Source organism: Bidens hawaiensis, unplaced genomic scaffold (assembly GCF_021521415.1).
Source record: "Bidens hawaiensis isolate Kalapana, Puna unplaced genomic scaffold, B.hawaiensis_p1.1 tig00036868_1, whole genome shotgun sequence".
NCBI classification, from domain to species: Eukaryota; Viridiplantae; Streptophyta; class Magnoliopsida; order Asterales; family Asteraceae; genus Bidens; species Bidens hawaiensis.
In genome coordinates this window covers 37,528-54,309 of record NW_027505449.1, presented here as the reverse complement: position 1 = coordinate 54,309, position 16,782 = coordinate 37,528, and the positions used below count along the sequence as shown (strand labels likewise).

At 37.1% G+C, this 16,782-nt stretch overlaps 1 protein-coding gene across 1 annotated transcript; it reads left to right on the top strand.

Annotated features, from left to right (window-relative positions):
• Positions 1–13,947: 13,947 nt before the first annotated feature.
• On the top strand, positions 13,948–16,446 carry LOC143613242 (mitogen-activated protein kinase 3-like). Its single transcript, XM_077087005.1, has 6 exons — positions 13,948–14,111; positions 14,189–14,318; positions 15,160–15,297; positions 15,372–15,704; positions 15,792–15,975; positions 16,050–16,446. The coding sequence occupies exons 1-6, from the start codon at positions 13,948–13,950 to the stop codon at positions 16,217–16,219; spliced, it is 1,119 nt and encodes a 372-aa protein (XP_076943120.1). The 3' UTR covers positions 16,220–16,446.
• Positions 16,447–16,782: the final 336 nt, after the last annotated feature.

The following is a 16,782-nucleotide window of genomic DNA, read 5'->3' as shown; positions in this document are numbered from 1 at the left end:
TTGAATAAGAATCTGCGGGCTTTGCTTGTCCTTTCTAATCAAGAATTATGGCTCTGCCTAGGAAAGCGCTATCCTCCTGTCCCTATTCTCAAGTTCTAGTCCAAAAAACTAATTCAATCCGGTGATCTTATCCATTTGGCATGGCTACAACCAGACATTCTTTCTTTTTATTTTACGTAACAATGAAAATAGATGGCCAGTGCCCGATCGAATTGATCGGGCACTTTAAAGGCCCTAAGCTAAGAAAGAGGCTTAAGTCATCGCCTCAAATCCGAGAATAGGCTTTCGAGCCTTTCTTCCTAGGACAAAAGCCTTTACTTGAACTTGAGCAGTTGTCTGGAACTGATGCTACACCTTGGGGCTGCAGTCTCTTATTTTTAGCACGGATGTCCCTCTTCAATCCTCTGTTCCATATCTTTTCCATTTCCATTCAAGAGTTCTTATGTGTTTCCATGCTCCTTTGAGACCCCGAAAAATGGAGGGCAGCCTATCCGTATCCCTTCGCATTGTCGTTCATTCATGAGGCAGCGGGATAGGTGTTACATCCCGTACGAAAGTTAATGGTATACCACTTCTGCAAATAGCTCGTAATGCTGCGTCTCTTCCGAGACTGGGACCTTTAATCATGACTTCTGCTCGTTGCATACCTTCGACAAGAATCCTCTTTTTCTAGAACATAACGGCTAAGCACAACCTCTTCTGTTATAGAGTCCAATCGCGAGAGTCTAAACTTTGTTGCACAAGTCATAATTTGCAATGCCGATTTTGGCGGACCATGCTCAACCCCGGTGAACTCATGCGGTTCCGACGTGCCCAGAGGCCAGAGGCAAATCGCGCGATGGACCAGGGAGGGAGACCATCATGCTACGCGATGGTCCCCACAGTCGGGAAAGTTAGGGTTTTTCATATATTATGTTTTTGACGACCCTAGACGACATCATTCAGTTTCTAAGAAAATTCTAGAGCAGCAAGGAGGAGAACCATCATTTAAATTCATCTCAAGGTTTTATACATGCTCCATATCATCCGTATCAAAGCCCGAGAGATGCCGAGACGCGGCTAGATCCTTTGAATCATGCCCGAGATGTATTGTTTGCAATCTTTCAGTTTATTTCTCATGCACTAGAACAACTAATTGTAATTATCTTGATGTTAATCTATGAGTATTGATGTTTAGTATGTCCATGCATTCAGTCGGTTTAGGTTTTTGTCGATCAGAACGATTAGTTTATCGGTTGCTATAATAATTGCTCGTAGGATTGTATTGACTAGTTATTTTCGAGAAAGCATACATTTGCCCTTAGTTGAGTCACACTGGCAGGGACCATTTGATAACAAGTGCCATGTGTTAGAGATTGTGGATGCCTAAGGTTTAACTGGTTAGTCAGTTTGTAGTTGACACAAGATAATTAATCTGTTAAGTTGCATGAGATTACTGTTAGTTTGCTTACTTGAATTCCCGGGTGTGATTTGCTTGTTTAATTGATCAAATCTTTGATTATTTGCTCGTTTATTATAAAACCAAATCAATTGCTAGTGTGATCAGCACTTGCTCGGGATTTTGAGCGTTAATCGAATTTAGGTTATCCGCCCGTACTCAATCTCCATTCGGGCAGGGACACCTGGATTTATTTTAGTTACATATAGGGTATCCCGAAAATTTTGTTGTTTTCCGTGTCATCTGTTAATATTCTATAATTATCTTGTAGTATGTCAGACATTCCTGGATCTTCAGGCGCTGCCGGGCGCAAGACGCCGCTGCCTCGGGTGTTCCAGATCACCCGCACCCATGGTGCACCCACCACGGGCCATCAGGTATGATGGGGATAAGATCCCGATCACTCCCGACACGGTTCGGAGTTGATTATGGCTGACGACCTTTAGATCCCCCACATTATTCTTCGATTTGCTCCTTTGTCGGAGGACAGACCTTGTATCGCCGTTTCATGGCAATACAGCTGCTCCGACATCAGATCATCAACTGGATACTGCTCCGTGCAGTGCGCCAGGAGGGGGTCGTCCAGGATTTGTTAGGGGATCGGTGGGTCCAGGTCCTCACGTGTGAATCGACGCAGTACATCAAGCTTACGCGTGAGTTCTTTTCTACATTCTGACACACGCCCACCGAGTTCTCTAAGCCCCATGCGGTGTCATTTGCCCTTGGCCGGCGTACGTTCGAGATGTCAATACCTGAGTTCTCTGTGGCCACTAGCTACTACATCGCTAAGGAGGTGCAGACCCCGGAGTTTTTTACGAGCATCCGGGGTTATACTCTCCGATCGCAGACGGATCGAGAGTTTTGGCTGACAGAGGCCCAGTTGGGCCAGTTTTGGGCCACGATAGCGAACGGAGCCCATTCGAGCATCGTAGTCGAGTCGTCCATTCGGGACCCTGTCCACCATTACCTTCAAAGAGTCGTTGCTTTCACTATCGTTGGCCGTCATTTGGGTAACGAGAAGTGCAGCAACGTTGATTCATTATGTCTGCTATCGATGATTACCAGCCAGGAGGCCAATATAGCGACGTTTCTTCTCGCGTCGTTTTCCCGGGGCCGTGCATGGTAGGGCCTATCAGCCCGTATGTCTATGGGCACGTATATCACACGTATTTCAGAGCACCTGGGGGTGTTCGATCGTTACCCATTAGATTACTTTACCCCAGGGCCTGCTACGGGCCCATACACTTTGGAGGATGCCCGGAGGGCCGGGATCTGTGAGCTTTATGATCCACCTGCTCTTGTTCTGGTCCGACGGGGCCCTCAGGCACCACCACCTCCAGGGACAGATGCGGCTATTGCACTTCAGATGGGCATTCCTACGCATCGACAGCCCGCCTATGTCCCCCATATTATGAGGCCACAGCAGCAGTACTCTCTCCGCCAGCAACAGCAGCCACCACATCAGCCAGTCACATTAGAGACTCTTCAACAGTAGCAGGTGGTGATGCGGGCCCATATGGCCCGTCAGGACTAGTATTTATGCATTCTCTTTACTCATCCATAGGTACTGATCCCAGCATCTTTACAGATACATCAACAGGCTGGAGATCAGGCGGAGTCGGTAGGTTTAGGGCAGGCTGCCTGCCGATCAGCCTGCCCCCGCAGGTAGAGAGCCGCAGGCTGAGCAGCCTGTAGGTGAGGCTGCTCAGATGGATGAGTAGATAGCAGCAGACGCCGGTTACATTTTTCTTGTTTTCCCTTTTATTTTTTTTTATCAGCTTGGCCTGTATTATATTATATTATATTTTGGGAAAACATGTATGGGTAACCGGTTGGGTAACATTTGTATATATATCTTGTGATGTTTGTCTGTTGTGTTTGATTTGTTATATTTGTAAATATTTTTGTGTTGCATTTGGAACTTTGTGGGTGTTGTTCGCTATGAACCCTCACGAGACCTCACTCGTTCACCCGGGCTACAGGGGGGTTTAAAGGGCATGTTGCATACGCTAAATGCAACCGTGATTCCTACAAAAGTGAGTTAGGTCTTTTATTATTTTTAATTTGTTAACAAATTTTTTTATAAAACTAACTAATTCGGCTCAGTAATGATTTTAATAATATATTTATAACTTTAAAAAGACCTAAGTATTACACTTGTGAGTGGTTTGCTTATACATGTCTTGAGATTTGTGCAGATTTGGTTAGTCGGTATTGGTCAGTGGTGGAGACGCGTGTCACGAGTGTGTTGAGAGTTAGGGGCCGAATTTAGCATTGCGTTGTCATTATTATCAGGTGATTTCAGTTTCATAAACTATTTTGTTATTTTTATTTTTGTTGCTAGAATTGTAATTGTATAATTGCTTAAGCCCATCACATTAGTGCCCCGAGTTTTTGAATTGTTAAACAGTCAGTTTTAACCCGTTCCCCTAAATGCTTATTAATTGTTTTAAAATTTTATCATTGAGGACAACGTCAACCTCAAGTGTGGTGATGGGGGAATATTTGAAATTTTTAGCCCGATAGTACCTCTAAGAGTATTCAAAAACCTAAGTTATTAACTGTTAGTTATTGCTATTAATGCCAAGTTACAGGTTTTTGGTCATGGTTGGTTTTTCAGCTTCTCGATAGTTTTCCCGACAAATGTTTTTAAAATGAGAAGTTGAAAATGGAATCGTTTAGGCGGGGATAGCGAGTCAAGGGGACATGTATACATGTTTCATATCGGTAACCCTTATTTCCAGACATATTGCGAGATTAGCACCTATACTTAATACACATATTATATAATAGATATAAAACATGTCTTGTCATTATTTGAAAGAAACCGACATGTTTTACAGAATTAGAACTTGCTGGTTACATGCTTATCGAGATCTTAATACCACCACCTGTATGGATATTAGGAATTTAGAAAACCTGTTTCGTACATAATTCCCTACTAAATAAATTCCTTAACCAACATTATCCTTTAGGAGCCCATTTGGACCATTTACCTTTTTCCTTTACTAAACCTACATTACACACCGATTCAGTCTTGGCCTTTACTGTTATATTTTTACCCATGTGATGAAATCCAGTTCGTTATTGAGTAGTATATATGTCAAGTTGTATTTAGTCAGATGAGTTGTAAAGTTGTGAATATCATAGTTGTATTTATCAGTAATTGATGTTTAGCAAAAAAAAAACAAATAAATAAATACATAAATCAGTAAAAAGACAAAAAGAAGTTATCAGTTTATATTGTTCAGTTGTAAATAGCAGTCGATTGTGTAAATAGTTCATTTGTATTCGAGAGTCTGTATATTGGGTTATTTAACTGGGTTTTATCCACTTGAGTCACTAAATATGCCTAATCTGCACCCAAACCTAAGCCTCAGCAAAACCCTTAGTCCGAGTCTTTATGTAACCGGTGGGTAATGGGTGGAGATAAGACTGACCTGCAAGCATATTAAGTTGTAACTCATATTTGGTATTTTGAGGGCAGAGACATACTGGCACATCTTTTGCTAGTCCATATATTAAACCGAGTGGAGTGTTGATAGTGTGAGGGGTATCAACATGTATGCCCTAACTGGAAACAAAGTACACTTGTCTGGGCGGTTCTATAGTTTTATTGCAGCATTAATTGTATTTGTGGGTTGTCAATCTAGAAAGTGTCAGTCTGGGAAACTGGGTATGACTTTAAACCTTGCTAGTATTAATGGTGATAATTGATTGACCTATGATGGCGGTTAATGTTTGCTTTAGAGTTTTGCTTGAGGGCAAAAAAAAGATAAGTGTGGGGATGTGATGTTCAGTTTAATTGTATATAGTTTGGTTCGTTAACTTAGTTGTTTTATTCATTTAGTTTAGGAACTTTGGCACTTCATACATGTTTATTGTATTTCAGGTCACAGGTACTTAGCGTGCTTAATTTGGACCTGTACGAGCACGGGATGAAGACCCGAGATGTGCAGCACACGAATCGAGAAGGAAAATTAAGCTGCTGAGTGAAGCCACCCATCGTGCTACGCGATGGTCCCCACAGCCGGGAAAGTTAGGGTTTTTTATATATTATGTTTTTGACGACCCTAGACGACCTCATTCAGTTTCTAAGCAGTTTCTAGAGCAGCAAGGAGGAGAACCATCATTTCCATTCATCTCAAGGTCTTACACATGTTCTATATCATCCGTATCGAAGCCCTGGAGATGCTGAGATGTGGCTAGATCCTTTGAATCATGCCCGGGATGTATAGTTTGTAATCTTTCATCTTATTTCTCATGTACTAGAACAACTAATTGTAATTATCTTGATGTTAATCTATGGGTATTGTGTTTAGTATGTCCGTGCATTCAGTCGGTTTAGGTTTTTGTCGATCAGAATGATTAGTTTGTCGGTTGTTATAATAATTGCTCGTAGGATTGTATTGACTAGTTATTTGCGAGAAAGCATACGTTTGCCCTTAGTTGAGTCACACCAGTGCCATGTGTAAGAGATCGTGAATGCCTAAGGTTTAACCGATTAGTCAGTCTGTAGTTGACACAAGATAGTTAATCTGTTAAGTTGCATGAGATTACTGTTAGTTTGCTTACTTGAATTCCCAGGTGTGATTTGCTTGTTTAATTGATTAAATCTTTGATTACTTGCTCGTTTATTATAAAACCAAATCAATTGCTAGTGTGATCAGCACTATTAGACGAATTACTTTATAATATTAGGAATCAGTTTCACTGCACACTGACCACATACTCCTCATGGTTCGACACCCTACTTGCCCTAGCTTGCTTAGGTGATTAGGACACTAATTTAATAGTTTTTGACTATATAGCGACAATCTAGCATCAAAGTACCTTGCTGAATTTGAAGTCCGATTACCGCCGTCTATAGACCACGAGCAATCCACCGCCAATCAAGAGTCCTCAACGGTACATACTTTAGCAAATTTTATATCTTATGACAAGTTTACTAATAATCATAAAGCTTTCTTAGCAGCCATAACTTCCAATTATGAGCCAAAACATTTTCACCAAGCCGTACAAAATCCAAGGTGGAGAGACGCCATGAAAAAAGAAACACAAGCACCTGAAGAAAATGGAACTTGGACTCTTGAGTATTTACCAAAAGGGAAACGAGCTATTGATTCAAAATGGGTGTACAAGATAAACTACAAACCAAACGGCGATATTAAAAGATATAAAGCCCGCTTCGTAGCAAAAGGTTTCACACAAACAGAAGGGATAAATTAACATGAAACTTTTGCACCGATGGCAAAATTAGTCACCGTTCGAAGTTTGTTGGCTGTTGCCGTAAAAAAGGATTGCATATTCACCAACTTGACGTTAATAACGCCTTCTTACATGGAGATCTACATGAGGATGTTTACATGAAGATTCCTCAAGGATTTGGAAAGCGTGACGAAAATAGAGCTTGCAAGCTGAAGAAATCCCTTTACGGGCATAAACAGGCATCAAGAAACTGGTACCAAAAATTTACTAATTCCTTGCATGAAATTGGTTTTAAGCAAACTAGGGCCGACCCTTCATTATTTCTCTTCAAGAAAACCAATGTGTACATTGCCACCTTGATCTATGTCGACGACGTCATTATGGTTGGTAACAATTTTAACAAAATACATCTTACACATTCTTCAAGACACGGGAATGACGGGTTGTCGTCCAAGCTCGTTTCCTATGGAACAAAACCTGAAATTAGATAAATGTGATGAAGAACCACAAGTTGATGCCAATCAATACAAGTGGGATGACTCCTTTACCTTCAAGCTACAAGACCCGATGTCACTTACGCCGTAACCATTTTGAGTCATTTTGTCGGCGACCCTCGGGAAAGTCACTAGAAGGCGCAAACCGAATTCTTAGATATCTCAAGGCCACTACAAGTCAAGGGATACTACTACCAAAGAAAGGTGGAATGAGTCTCATCACCTATTACGACTTTGATTGGCTTGGTTGTCCTTTTACTAGGAGATCATGAACCGGTTGCGTATTGTTTTTGGGAGGCACTCCAATTTCTTGGAAATCTAAGAAACAACCGGTCGTCTCTCGGTCATCGGCCGAAGCCAAGTACCGTGCTATGGCAACCATAGTAAAATAAATATTGTGGATGAGATGGGTTTTGAAGGAATTAGATGTTTTCCAGGACGACCGACACAGTCATTTTGTGATAATCAAGCAGCCCGACACATAGCCACCAACCCCATGTTCCACGAACGAACCAAACATGTTGAGATGGATTGTTATTATGTTAGAGAGTGTGTGGAGTCGAGAGAGATACAAACCATGAAAATTGATACCAAGATGCAACTTGCCGATCTATTAACCAAACTGTTGGGCACAAATTGCTTCAGCATCTTACTTGGCAAGTTGGGTATTACGGACCTACATGCTCCAACTTGATGGGGAGTAAAAGATAACATGCACTTTTCCCTCCTAACTACTGGTATAGATTTACTTCATTTCCATATTAATTACTTAATTGGTGCCATAATATAAGGCCTATAATTAGCATCTCTTTGATAAATTATTATCATCATAGGCTCACAGCCTATTGTAATATTTGTATCAATATCATAACAGTTTTGTTATAAACATCTTTCTAGAGAACACAAACTCTGTTTCTTGTTTTTCAAATACACCACCAAGACAATAACATTACCGAATGCATCATTTTATTGTTTATAACCGATGCTTAAAGGCTGCGATGGAACATGGGAATGTCCTTCACTGAGAACACAAAAATAGGAGAACTTTCAAACAAATAAATTACTCACGTAAGATGATTTGAAAACATGCTCGATTGACTATGTTCTCTTTCCACACAATGAGCAAAGCATAAACTTCCTTAAAGCTTCCTTGGTCAGCAACATGTCTAGATCCATTCTCCATACAAAAATATTAACCAACAATTAATTCCTTTCAAAGGCTTCGTTCATCATTGTACAAAATGAACAAATAAGTAATCATTTCACTGATGAGGTAAAGGTAAAAAAGATGTGTTCGGGTTTGATTCAAGAGCCCTAGGCAAAAAGCTAATTCTTGCAACACACCAATTGTAGTTAAATTTCTCTTCTATGACCACAACCCAATCGCCACTATTCCAGCATTTATATTCCCAATATATTGAGGGAACTTGAATACTAACTGAAGTTGCTTGTGGTGTTTGCGGAGGAAGACATCTGTTAACCATTGGCTGGATCAATTTCTCACAGTTTTCAGTTGATTCTATTGAAAGTTCTCGCATCTCCGCGTTCTCTCTTTTAGCCTTTTCTCCTATGCGTATTTGATTGATTATTTTTGTTATAGTTACTACAGAAAGACATTGTCAAGAAGAAATATTTACCTTTTCGTGATGATAAATAATGTAAGTGTTCTATGGCTTCTGCTATCTTGCAGAGACATTGTTACTATCTACAATGGTGTTTCTCTCCTGGCCTGGCTTTAAATTGGTTAATAATTTGCTGTCTTTTTCATTTAATACTAATAATAATTTTCAATGTGGGTGTAACTTATAATCACTTTTAATTTTACTCTTCAAAAAGTGTATAGTTTGTAAGATGGTATTTTATTTGGTTTTGTACAACTCCATTTCTCGAGTTTCAAGCACGTAATCGCAATCCTTGAGCTTGTCGGTGAGGCGTCCTATGGAGAATTCTAGTGGTCTACCAGTGTTTTGGTTGGCAACACCGACGATTGTTGTGTTGACACTTGTATGGAGTGGATAAAGAAGCCACACAGGGTCATTTCATCATTCCTTGGTCCACTTTCTGTTGCCAGGTAAGAACTGATTTTGATGCCCAGTAAAATTCCAATTAACAGTTTATAAAATAATTTCAATGCTATATATCTAACTACTACTGATAAAGTGGTTCTTGATTTGAGTTTATCAAGAGGCCTTGTTCATAACACTGGTGTCATATGAAGTTGTTTTCAAAAGCACTACACAGGTCTCAATGTTATTTTTTTTTCCATTTTTTTGTTTGAGTAAATAATATAACTTTTTTTTGACAGTCTTACGTTTATGATTCTCATTTCTTAGGTTGTTTTAATTGCTGCCTGGGGGATGATTTATCTTTAGCAGCTACACTGATGAGTATGTGCTGGGATGCAAAGCCGAAGGCAGAGTTCATGGTGAATAAAATGTTAACCGAGCTAAAGAGTTTGAGATCTTGTGGATGTGATTGTAGGCGATGAAGAAATTAAACAAGGAATTGTGAAGCTAAAAATAAGGTATTATTAACGGGTTACATGTCGAAACTGCCTTTTTTCAAGAATGGGTCAAATGGTTTTTATTAATGAATGTAGGATTAACCTGAAACAGTTGTAAATTTTTTTCTATTATTAACTAGGTTATGTACCTGTGTGTACACGGGTTGGATAAACTATGTTAACAAAAGAACAAAACAATATGAAATACTTATACTAATTTGGTATTAGATGAATAAATATGAACATGTATTACAATGTTGAATAAAATAAAATTTTCATAAAATAAAAAAGAAAAAGAAAATTAGATGGTAAATTTTCATTAATCTCTAAAAATTCTTCATATACGACATTTTCAAAGCAACAAAACATTGCAAACAACATGAAACCGTTATAGGTTTTGGATAGTAGCAACAGCCATATATTCTGGCTTCACCTTTTCAAAGCAACAAACATCTCAAACAAGCATGAAACCATTATACGTTTTGGATAGTAGCAACGCCAAATATGTTGGTCATATTCACATGTATTTTTTCTGAAAGGTATTTATCTAGATTTGATTCACATGAGCATGTAACATCGCATGACCGATAATGAAAATTACTGTTGTTGGATGGTTGCCCAAAACTTATAGCATTTAATTATTTGTTTTTTTATGTGAAATAAACCAATTTTAAAAATATCATAGGATAGTGATATTATATAAAAATTAGTTTCTAAGCTTTTGAGCATGTTATTATTATTTTCTTCTTCTTTTTTTTTGTTTGGAATATAACAGAAGTTATATTATAGTCAGAAAGTAAAAGATTTTAAAAATCATAAAAGATTTTAATAATTAAAGTGTTAAATGTAGTTTATAGTTTAAATTAAAAATAAGATTAAGTATAAAATTTAAATGATTCACTTTTTAATATGAAATTATTAACATTATTATTTTGTGTAAGTCATTAAATCGTAAAAAACAATAGAATGTTATATTAAAATTTTGAAACAAATATTGTAAGGACATAATTAAGAAATATTTCTTTTTGTTAAAATTAAATATTATGAAAAAAAAAAACATGTTAGTAAACTCAGAAGCAAAGGTGTTAAAATAATGAAAAGTAATATTAATTTTTTATTTAACAATACTTATTATAACATAGGCGGTTAAGAAAACATTAATACTTTTTAATTTCAAATTGAGAACTTGTAAATAAAAGAAAACAAATTTAAAAACAGACAATAAAAAAATTAAAGAAAAACAAAATTTCAAAAGAAGACATTAATAATAGTATTTCAATTAAACTTGTCAAGCTTTTAAGACTTTGAAAAACAATTAAGATGAATAAATGATGCTTTGCCAAGTGGCACAAAGATGGACTAAATAGGTGCTACTTGGTACAACAACATTTTTATTTATTAGTATAAGGATGAGTTAATTAACAGGTCAAAATTATCCCAGTAAGGGGTTAGCAATTTGGTATCATTAACAGCTTACAGAGCGTTACGATATTCATTATTAACGGGTGAAATTAATGTTTAAATGTTGGTATTTTAATGGGTTATGATTCGAAGCTGATTTTTTTTAATATCGAATCAAAAAGTTTTTATTAAAAAGTAAAAGTTATGCCATAAACGAATAATATTTTTCTTTGTTATGAGCAGAGCAGGTCAAAATTATCTTGGTTATGGGACAAAACAATATTCGTGATTAACTAGGTTAAAACTATCCCAATAACGTGTAAAGGCTTGGTATTATAACCGGTTACATATAGAAACCGAACTGTTCAAAAGATTAACGAGTAAAAATTAACCTAGAAATGGATAAATTTTTGTATTATTATTAACTGGTCGAAATTATCCCCGTAACGGGTTAGAAATTTGGTATTATTAAGCGGCTACGAGGCATAATATTTACCTAGTGAATCTTTTAACCGTCTAATATTAGTGTCGTTAAGTGAGCAAAGTCCCAAAGCCTCAATTTACTCGTCTCTTTTGGGTTTGTCACGCTTTCCCAATTTAACTAGTGAGTCTTCCAAGACCGTCTTTAAGAGAGTGACTCTTACCCTCTGTGGCAAGAGTTTTGGCTTTCCAAAGGGAAGACAAGTCTCAAGCACGTCTAACACTGGGCCGATTCTTGTATTGGTTCATATTCGCTCCATCCGTTAACCATAAATACATGAAAAGAGTGTTACATGCCTTGGAGTTGAGTACTTCTATCATGGCATTAACCTCCCGGGTTCCACTTCAACGCCATACGCCATACAAACAATATTTCTTGAGGTTGATCTTAATGCCCAAAGCATTGCATTAGCCTTGCAATATTTTTGGACGCTGATAACATTTATGTTATCTACATAGATGTGATATGACCGAACCATTGTTAGGAAAAATAATACCATGTAAAATTCTGAAACCGCATACCTTATTAATTATACATGTCAAAGCTTCCATCACAAGAATAAAATGAAGGGAGATAGCGGGTCCCTTAACAGACCCCTCTTTGGCATTGAAACTCGGCGGTGAGGTAACAATAGAAAAAACCCAAGACTTTTTATGAGTCAAATATCCATCGGATCCACCTTCTCCATAGCCGGAGGGGGTGGGGTTGGGGGATTTCATTTGACTAAGTACCGAGTCAACGAACTTTCAATTATGCTTATCGTAGATTTCCACAAAGTCTATCTTGAAGAGAAGAGTCTTAAATTTATATGTTTTTTAGCAAGGGACTATTTCATTAATCATAATAGGACTGTCGAGAATATTTCGACTTGAAATAAAGGCCGATTTATTGAACATCCAAAATAACCGAACAACAACAAGTTTAAGCTGACTAACCTTTGAAATTATATTACTTATTCATGAAGAGAAACTAAGTCCAAACATGGTGTGAGTTTCCGTTTTAAGATTATCATTGTAATATGGTGTATGCATTGGATGTGTATGCTGTGAGATGCTAGGCTAGCTTTGTTTTTCTTATAAATGAAATTGTTGTCAAAAAAAAAAAAGAAAAAAAGAAGAAGCAACTGAGTCCGTGTATTTTGGTATCAAGAAAGTAAGGGATGATCCACAACCCAAATAGACCGGTGAAACCCGATTCAAGTATATCCCAATATCCCATATAAATGTGACAACAATTTTATTTGTTAATTGTTATCCTACAACAAACGACAGCCACCTAAGTGGCGGCTTTGTTGGTGGAATAATTGAAGTCCACCTACCCAACCCAATGGCTTATCTTCTCTTGCCACCAATTTATAGGTCGAGTCATGGTCAATTAAATCAAAATTTATTTTCTCTTTCATGTTGAAGTGAACTTTGATATTTTGTTTATTGCCCATCGTTTTAAGTTAATATATAACTAAGAAGTTTTCAAGAAACCTCAATCTTATAAACTTTGTTTCATCATATCAAAAAATAATTAAATTTTTTATTCACAGATATTATTTTCCAGCAACGTCTCCAAAACTAAAAAACTCTGATATTTTTCTTCTTTAAATTTTAATAAATTTAAAGTTGATCAGATATTTTTTCTTAGTTACTTGTTTTAGAGGGGGGAATCTTAAAGTAACTATAAAGTAGCTGTCGACCTCATTGAATTGCGAAACCTCAAATAAAAACACAGACAGGGCCGACCCATGGGTGTGGTTGGGTGGTCGACGGCCACATGCCCGACACCCCGTTAGGCCCGAATTTTTTTTTGTTGAAAAAATTATATGTATTTTTATTAAAAACAATATGTATATTTAACGTTTAAACACAATTGCATAACCACTTGCTTGGTCTAGTGGCAAAAGAGATTATTCACAATCAAGAGATTATAGGTTCTACTCTCACTTGAGACATGTTTAATCCTTTTTTATACAAAATTTTTTTTTACTTAAGGCCTAAAAAATTTTTTACCTTTGGACCAAAAATTTTTATACTTTTCGGAGCCGGCCCTGAACACAGATATTTCAGTTTTTCTTTTAAGCAGATATTTCACTTAACCTGTGTTTTCCAGTTTGGTTTTAAACTTACAAGCATATTAAATCTACGCTTTTTAACAGAACAGACCCAAGGCAGAAACTTATGTTTTTATCAAATATCAATTTAGTTTAACTATTATTAACGCACATATATATATAAAGATAAGTGGTGGAATAAAAAATCAAAAAATGACAAATCCGATATCAAAAAAACTATAATTCCGCGTAGTGGTTTGTCTGGCATCATCTTCTTCTTCTTCTTCCTTGATTTCCCCTACACAAACTCTCTTCACTTTAACTATAACTACTCTGTTTATTTACACACAGTTAACCATAACTACAACAAAACAGCTTCCAATGGCGGACGCTAGTGGCGGTGGTCAATACACCGATTTTCCGGCAGTGGCTACACACGGAGGCCAGTTTATCAAGTACAACATATTCGGTAATGAATTTGAGATCACTAGTAAGTACCACCCTCCTATCATGCCGATTGGCCGTGGTGCCTACGGAATCGTCTGGTACGTGTTTTTTTGATAGATATTTACACCGTTGACTTTTTTTTTTTTCTTTAAGTTTAATTTGTGTTTGTGATTAGTTCGATGCTGAATTCGGAGACGAATGAGATGGTTGCGGTGAAGAAGATCGCGAATGCTTTCGATAATTACATGGATGCCAAGCGGACGCTCCGCGAGATTAAGCTTCTTCGACATCTCGATCATGAAAATGTCAGTTTCCTGAGTTCTGTACGATTGTAGATTCAATTATAATCAATACGTGCTACTTGAGATCGGATTGATAAAATCTTAAAATGCTAGGAACGAGCTGAGCCCAAGGCCAAGCCTCAAATAAAAAAAAAACATGTTTAGTTATCAACCCAAGCTTGAACCTTGTGTGGAAACTTCATTTAGCCGCCTAGTGTTTGATTTTTAAGTTTTAACTATTTTGGACTCCTATGCATTCATTTCTTAACGACGCTCGAGCTGAGCTTTGGCTCATTAAGGTACTGCATATGAGCTAGAGCCGAGTTTAGTCCCGTTTAATGTTTTTTCGAAAATATATAAATAATTAAAATGTACATATATTAATTATTACCCATAAATGAGCCAAGCTTGAATTTGAAAATTTGACTCATGAACCGTGCTTGAGCTTTAGAGAAAAAAGGTCAAAGCGAGCCGATCCTTGGCTCGTTAAGGCACTGCATATGAGCTCAAGCGAGCTTAGGCCCATTTAATGTTTTTTTGAAAATATATAAATATTTAAAACGTACATAAATTAGTTAACAAACATATATGAGCCAAGCTCGAATTTCAAAAGCTGACTCATGAGCCGCGCTCGAACTTTAGGAAAAAGAAGCACAAAGGAAGCCGAGCTCAAGCACTCGTAAGTCAAAACGAGCTGAGCTTGGGCTTGTCTGCACCCCTATGATTGATTAATCCTGATTGAAATTTTTACGAATTAGGTCATTATAGTCATAGATCAATAACCATTTGTGAATTTGCATCTCTCTAATTTATGCAATTTTGTTAAGCAATCTTGGTTGAAATTATGAATTTAATCATAAACCAGATAATCCAAATAAAAGATATAATCCCTCCACCGGTACGGAGAGAGTTCACTGATGTCTACATCACCACTGAGCTTATGGATACTGATCTTCATCAAATTATTCGGTCAAACCAGAACTTATCAGAAGAGCATTGCCAGGTATCATATCTGATTTATCAAATTATTCGATGTATAATAAGTTACTAATTATTGCTTTATGCCCATGTCTGCAGTACTTCTTGTATCAACTTCTAAGAGGCTTGAAGTACATTCACTCTGCAAATGTTATTCATAGAGATCTCAAGCCTAGTAATCTGCTGCTGAATGCAAATTGTGATTTGAAGATTAGCGATTTCGGGCTTGCACGAACGAGTGCTGAAAATGACTTCATGACTGAATATGTTGTCACCAGATGGTATCGGGCTCCTGAACTGCTACTCAACTCTTCTGATTACACAGCTGCCATTGACGTGTGGTCTGTTGGTTGCATCTTCATGGAACTCATGAACAAGAAGCCTTTGTTTCCTGGTAAAGATCATGTGCATCAAATGCGCATACTAACAGAGGTATAATAATTCTTTATTCTTATATTAACTTACATTTCAAGATTGATTTGATTTAGATTTAAGTTCTAATCACACATCTGTTTTCAGCTTCTGGGTACACCAACTGAATCTGATCTTCCGTTTATCAGAAACGACGATGCAAGACGGTATCTTGCTCAACTTCCTCAGCATCCTCGCCAATCATTATCAAAGGTTTTCCCACATGTTCATCCGTTAGCCATCGATTTAGTTGACAAAATGTTAACATTGGATCCAACTAAACGAATCACAGGTATCACCATATATATTTTACTTTCTAATATTAAAAAAAAAAAAACTAACAAAACATTTATGTTGTGATTACAGTTGAAGATGCGTTAGATCACCCGTATCTTGCAAGACTACATGATGTAGCTGATGAACCGATCTGTGCGGATCCCTTTTCGTTTGAATTTGAGCAACAAGTTCTTAGAGAAGAACAGATTAAAGACTTGATTTATGAAGAGGCGTTAGCACACAACCCAGGTTTTGTTTAAGAGGTATTAAACTACCAATTATAATCATAATTGTTATTGTTATCATCAACATGTGGTCGTTCTTCGGTTTGGAGGTTGTTTAATTTATGGGCCACAGATGATGTTTGGGTTTCGGTACCTTGTGATTTGTGTTGTTGAGATTTTAAGCTACAATTTTAGAATGTGTTGTGTAATCTGTACTCAATTGTTTAACCACTTGGGATTTATTTACGTGTTTTGTTGCATAACATGTTTTTATGAGCACAATTCCAGTTTATACAAACCCAAAATTCTACATATATATTATTATTCATATTCAAACTAAACATGAACATACAAATATTTTCGCATCAGACTAACGATTGAATTTGATGTTGTAAAACTAGCCAATACCCGGCACTCTTCATTGCTTTTGGCCTCAACCGTTTAAAATCAACTTGATAAATTTAATACTTATGCTGCTATGTGAACACACTGAGTTTCAAATATACAAAATAATTACATTAATAATACGGAATATATTTGGTTAAATATATCGGTCTAATAGTTAAAATACATTGCTTGATTCAATTAGTTTGCATATG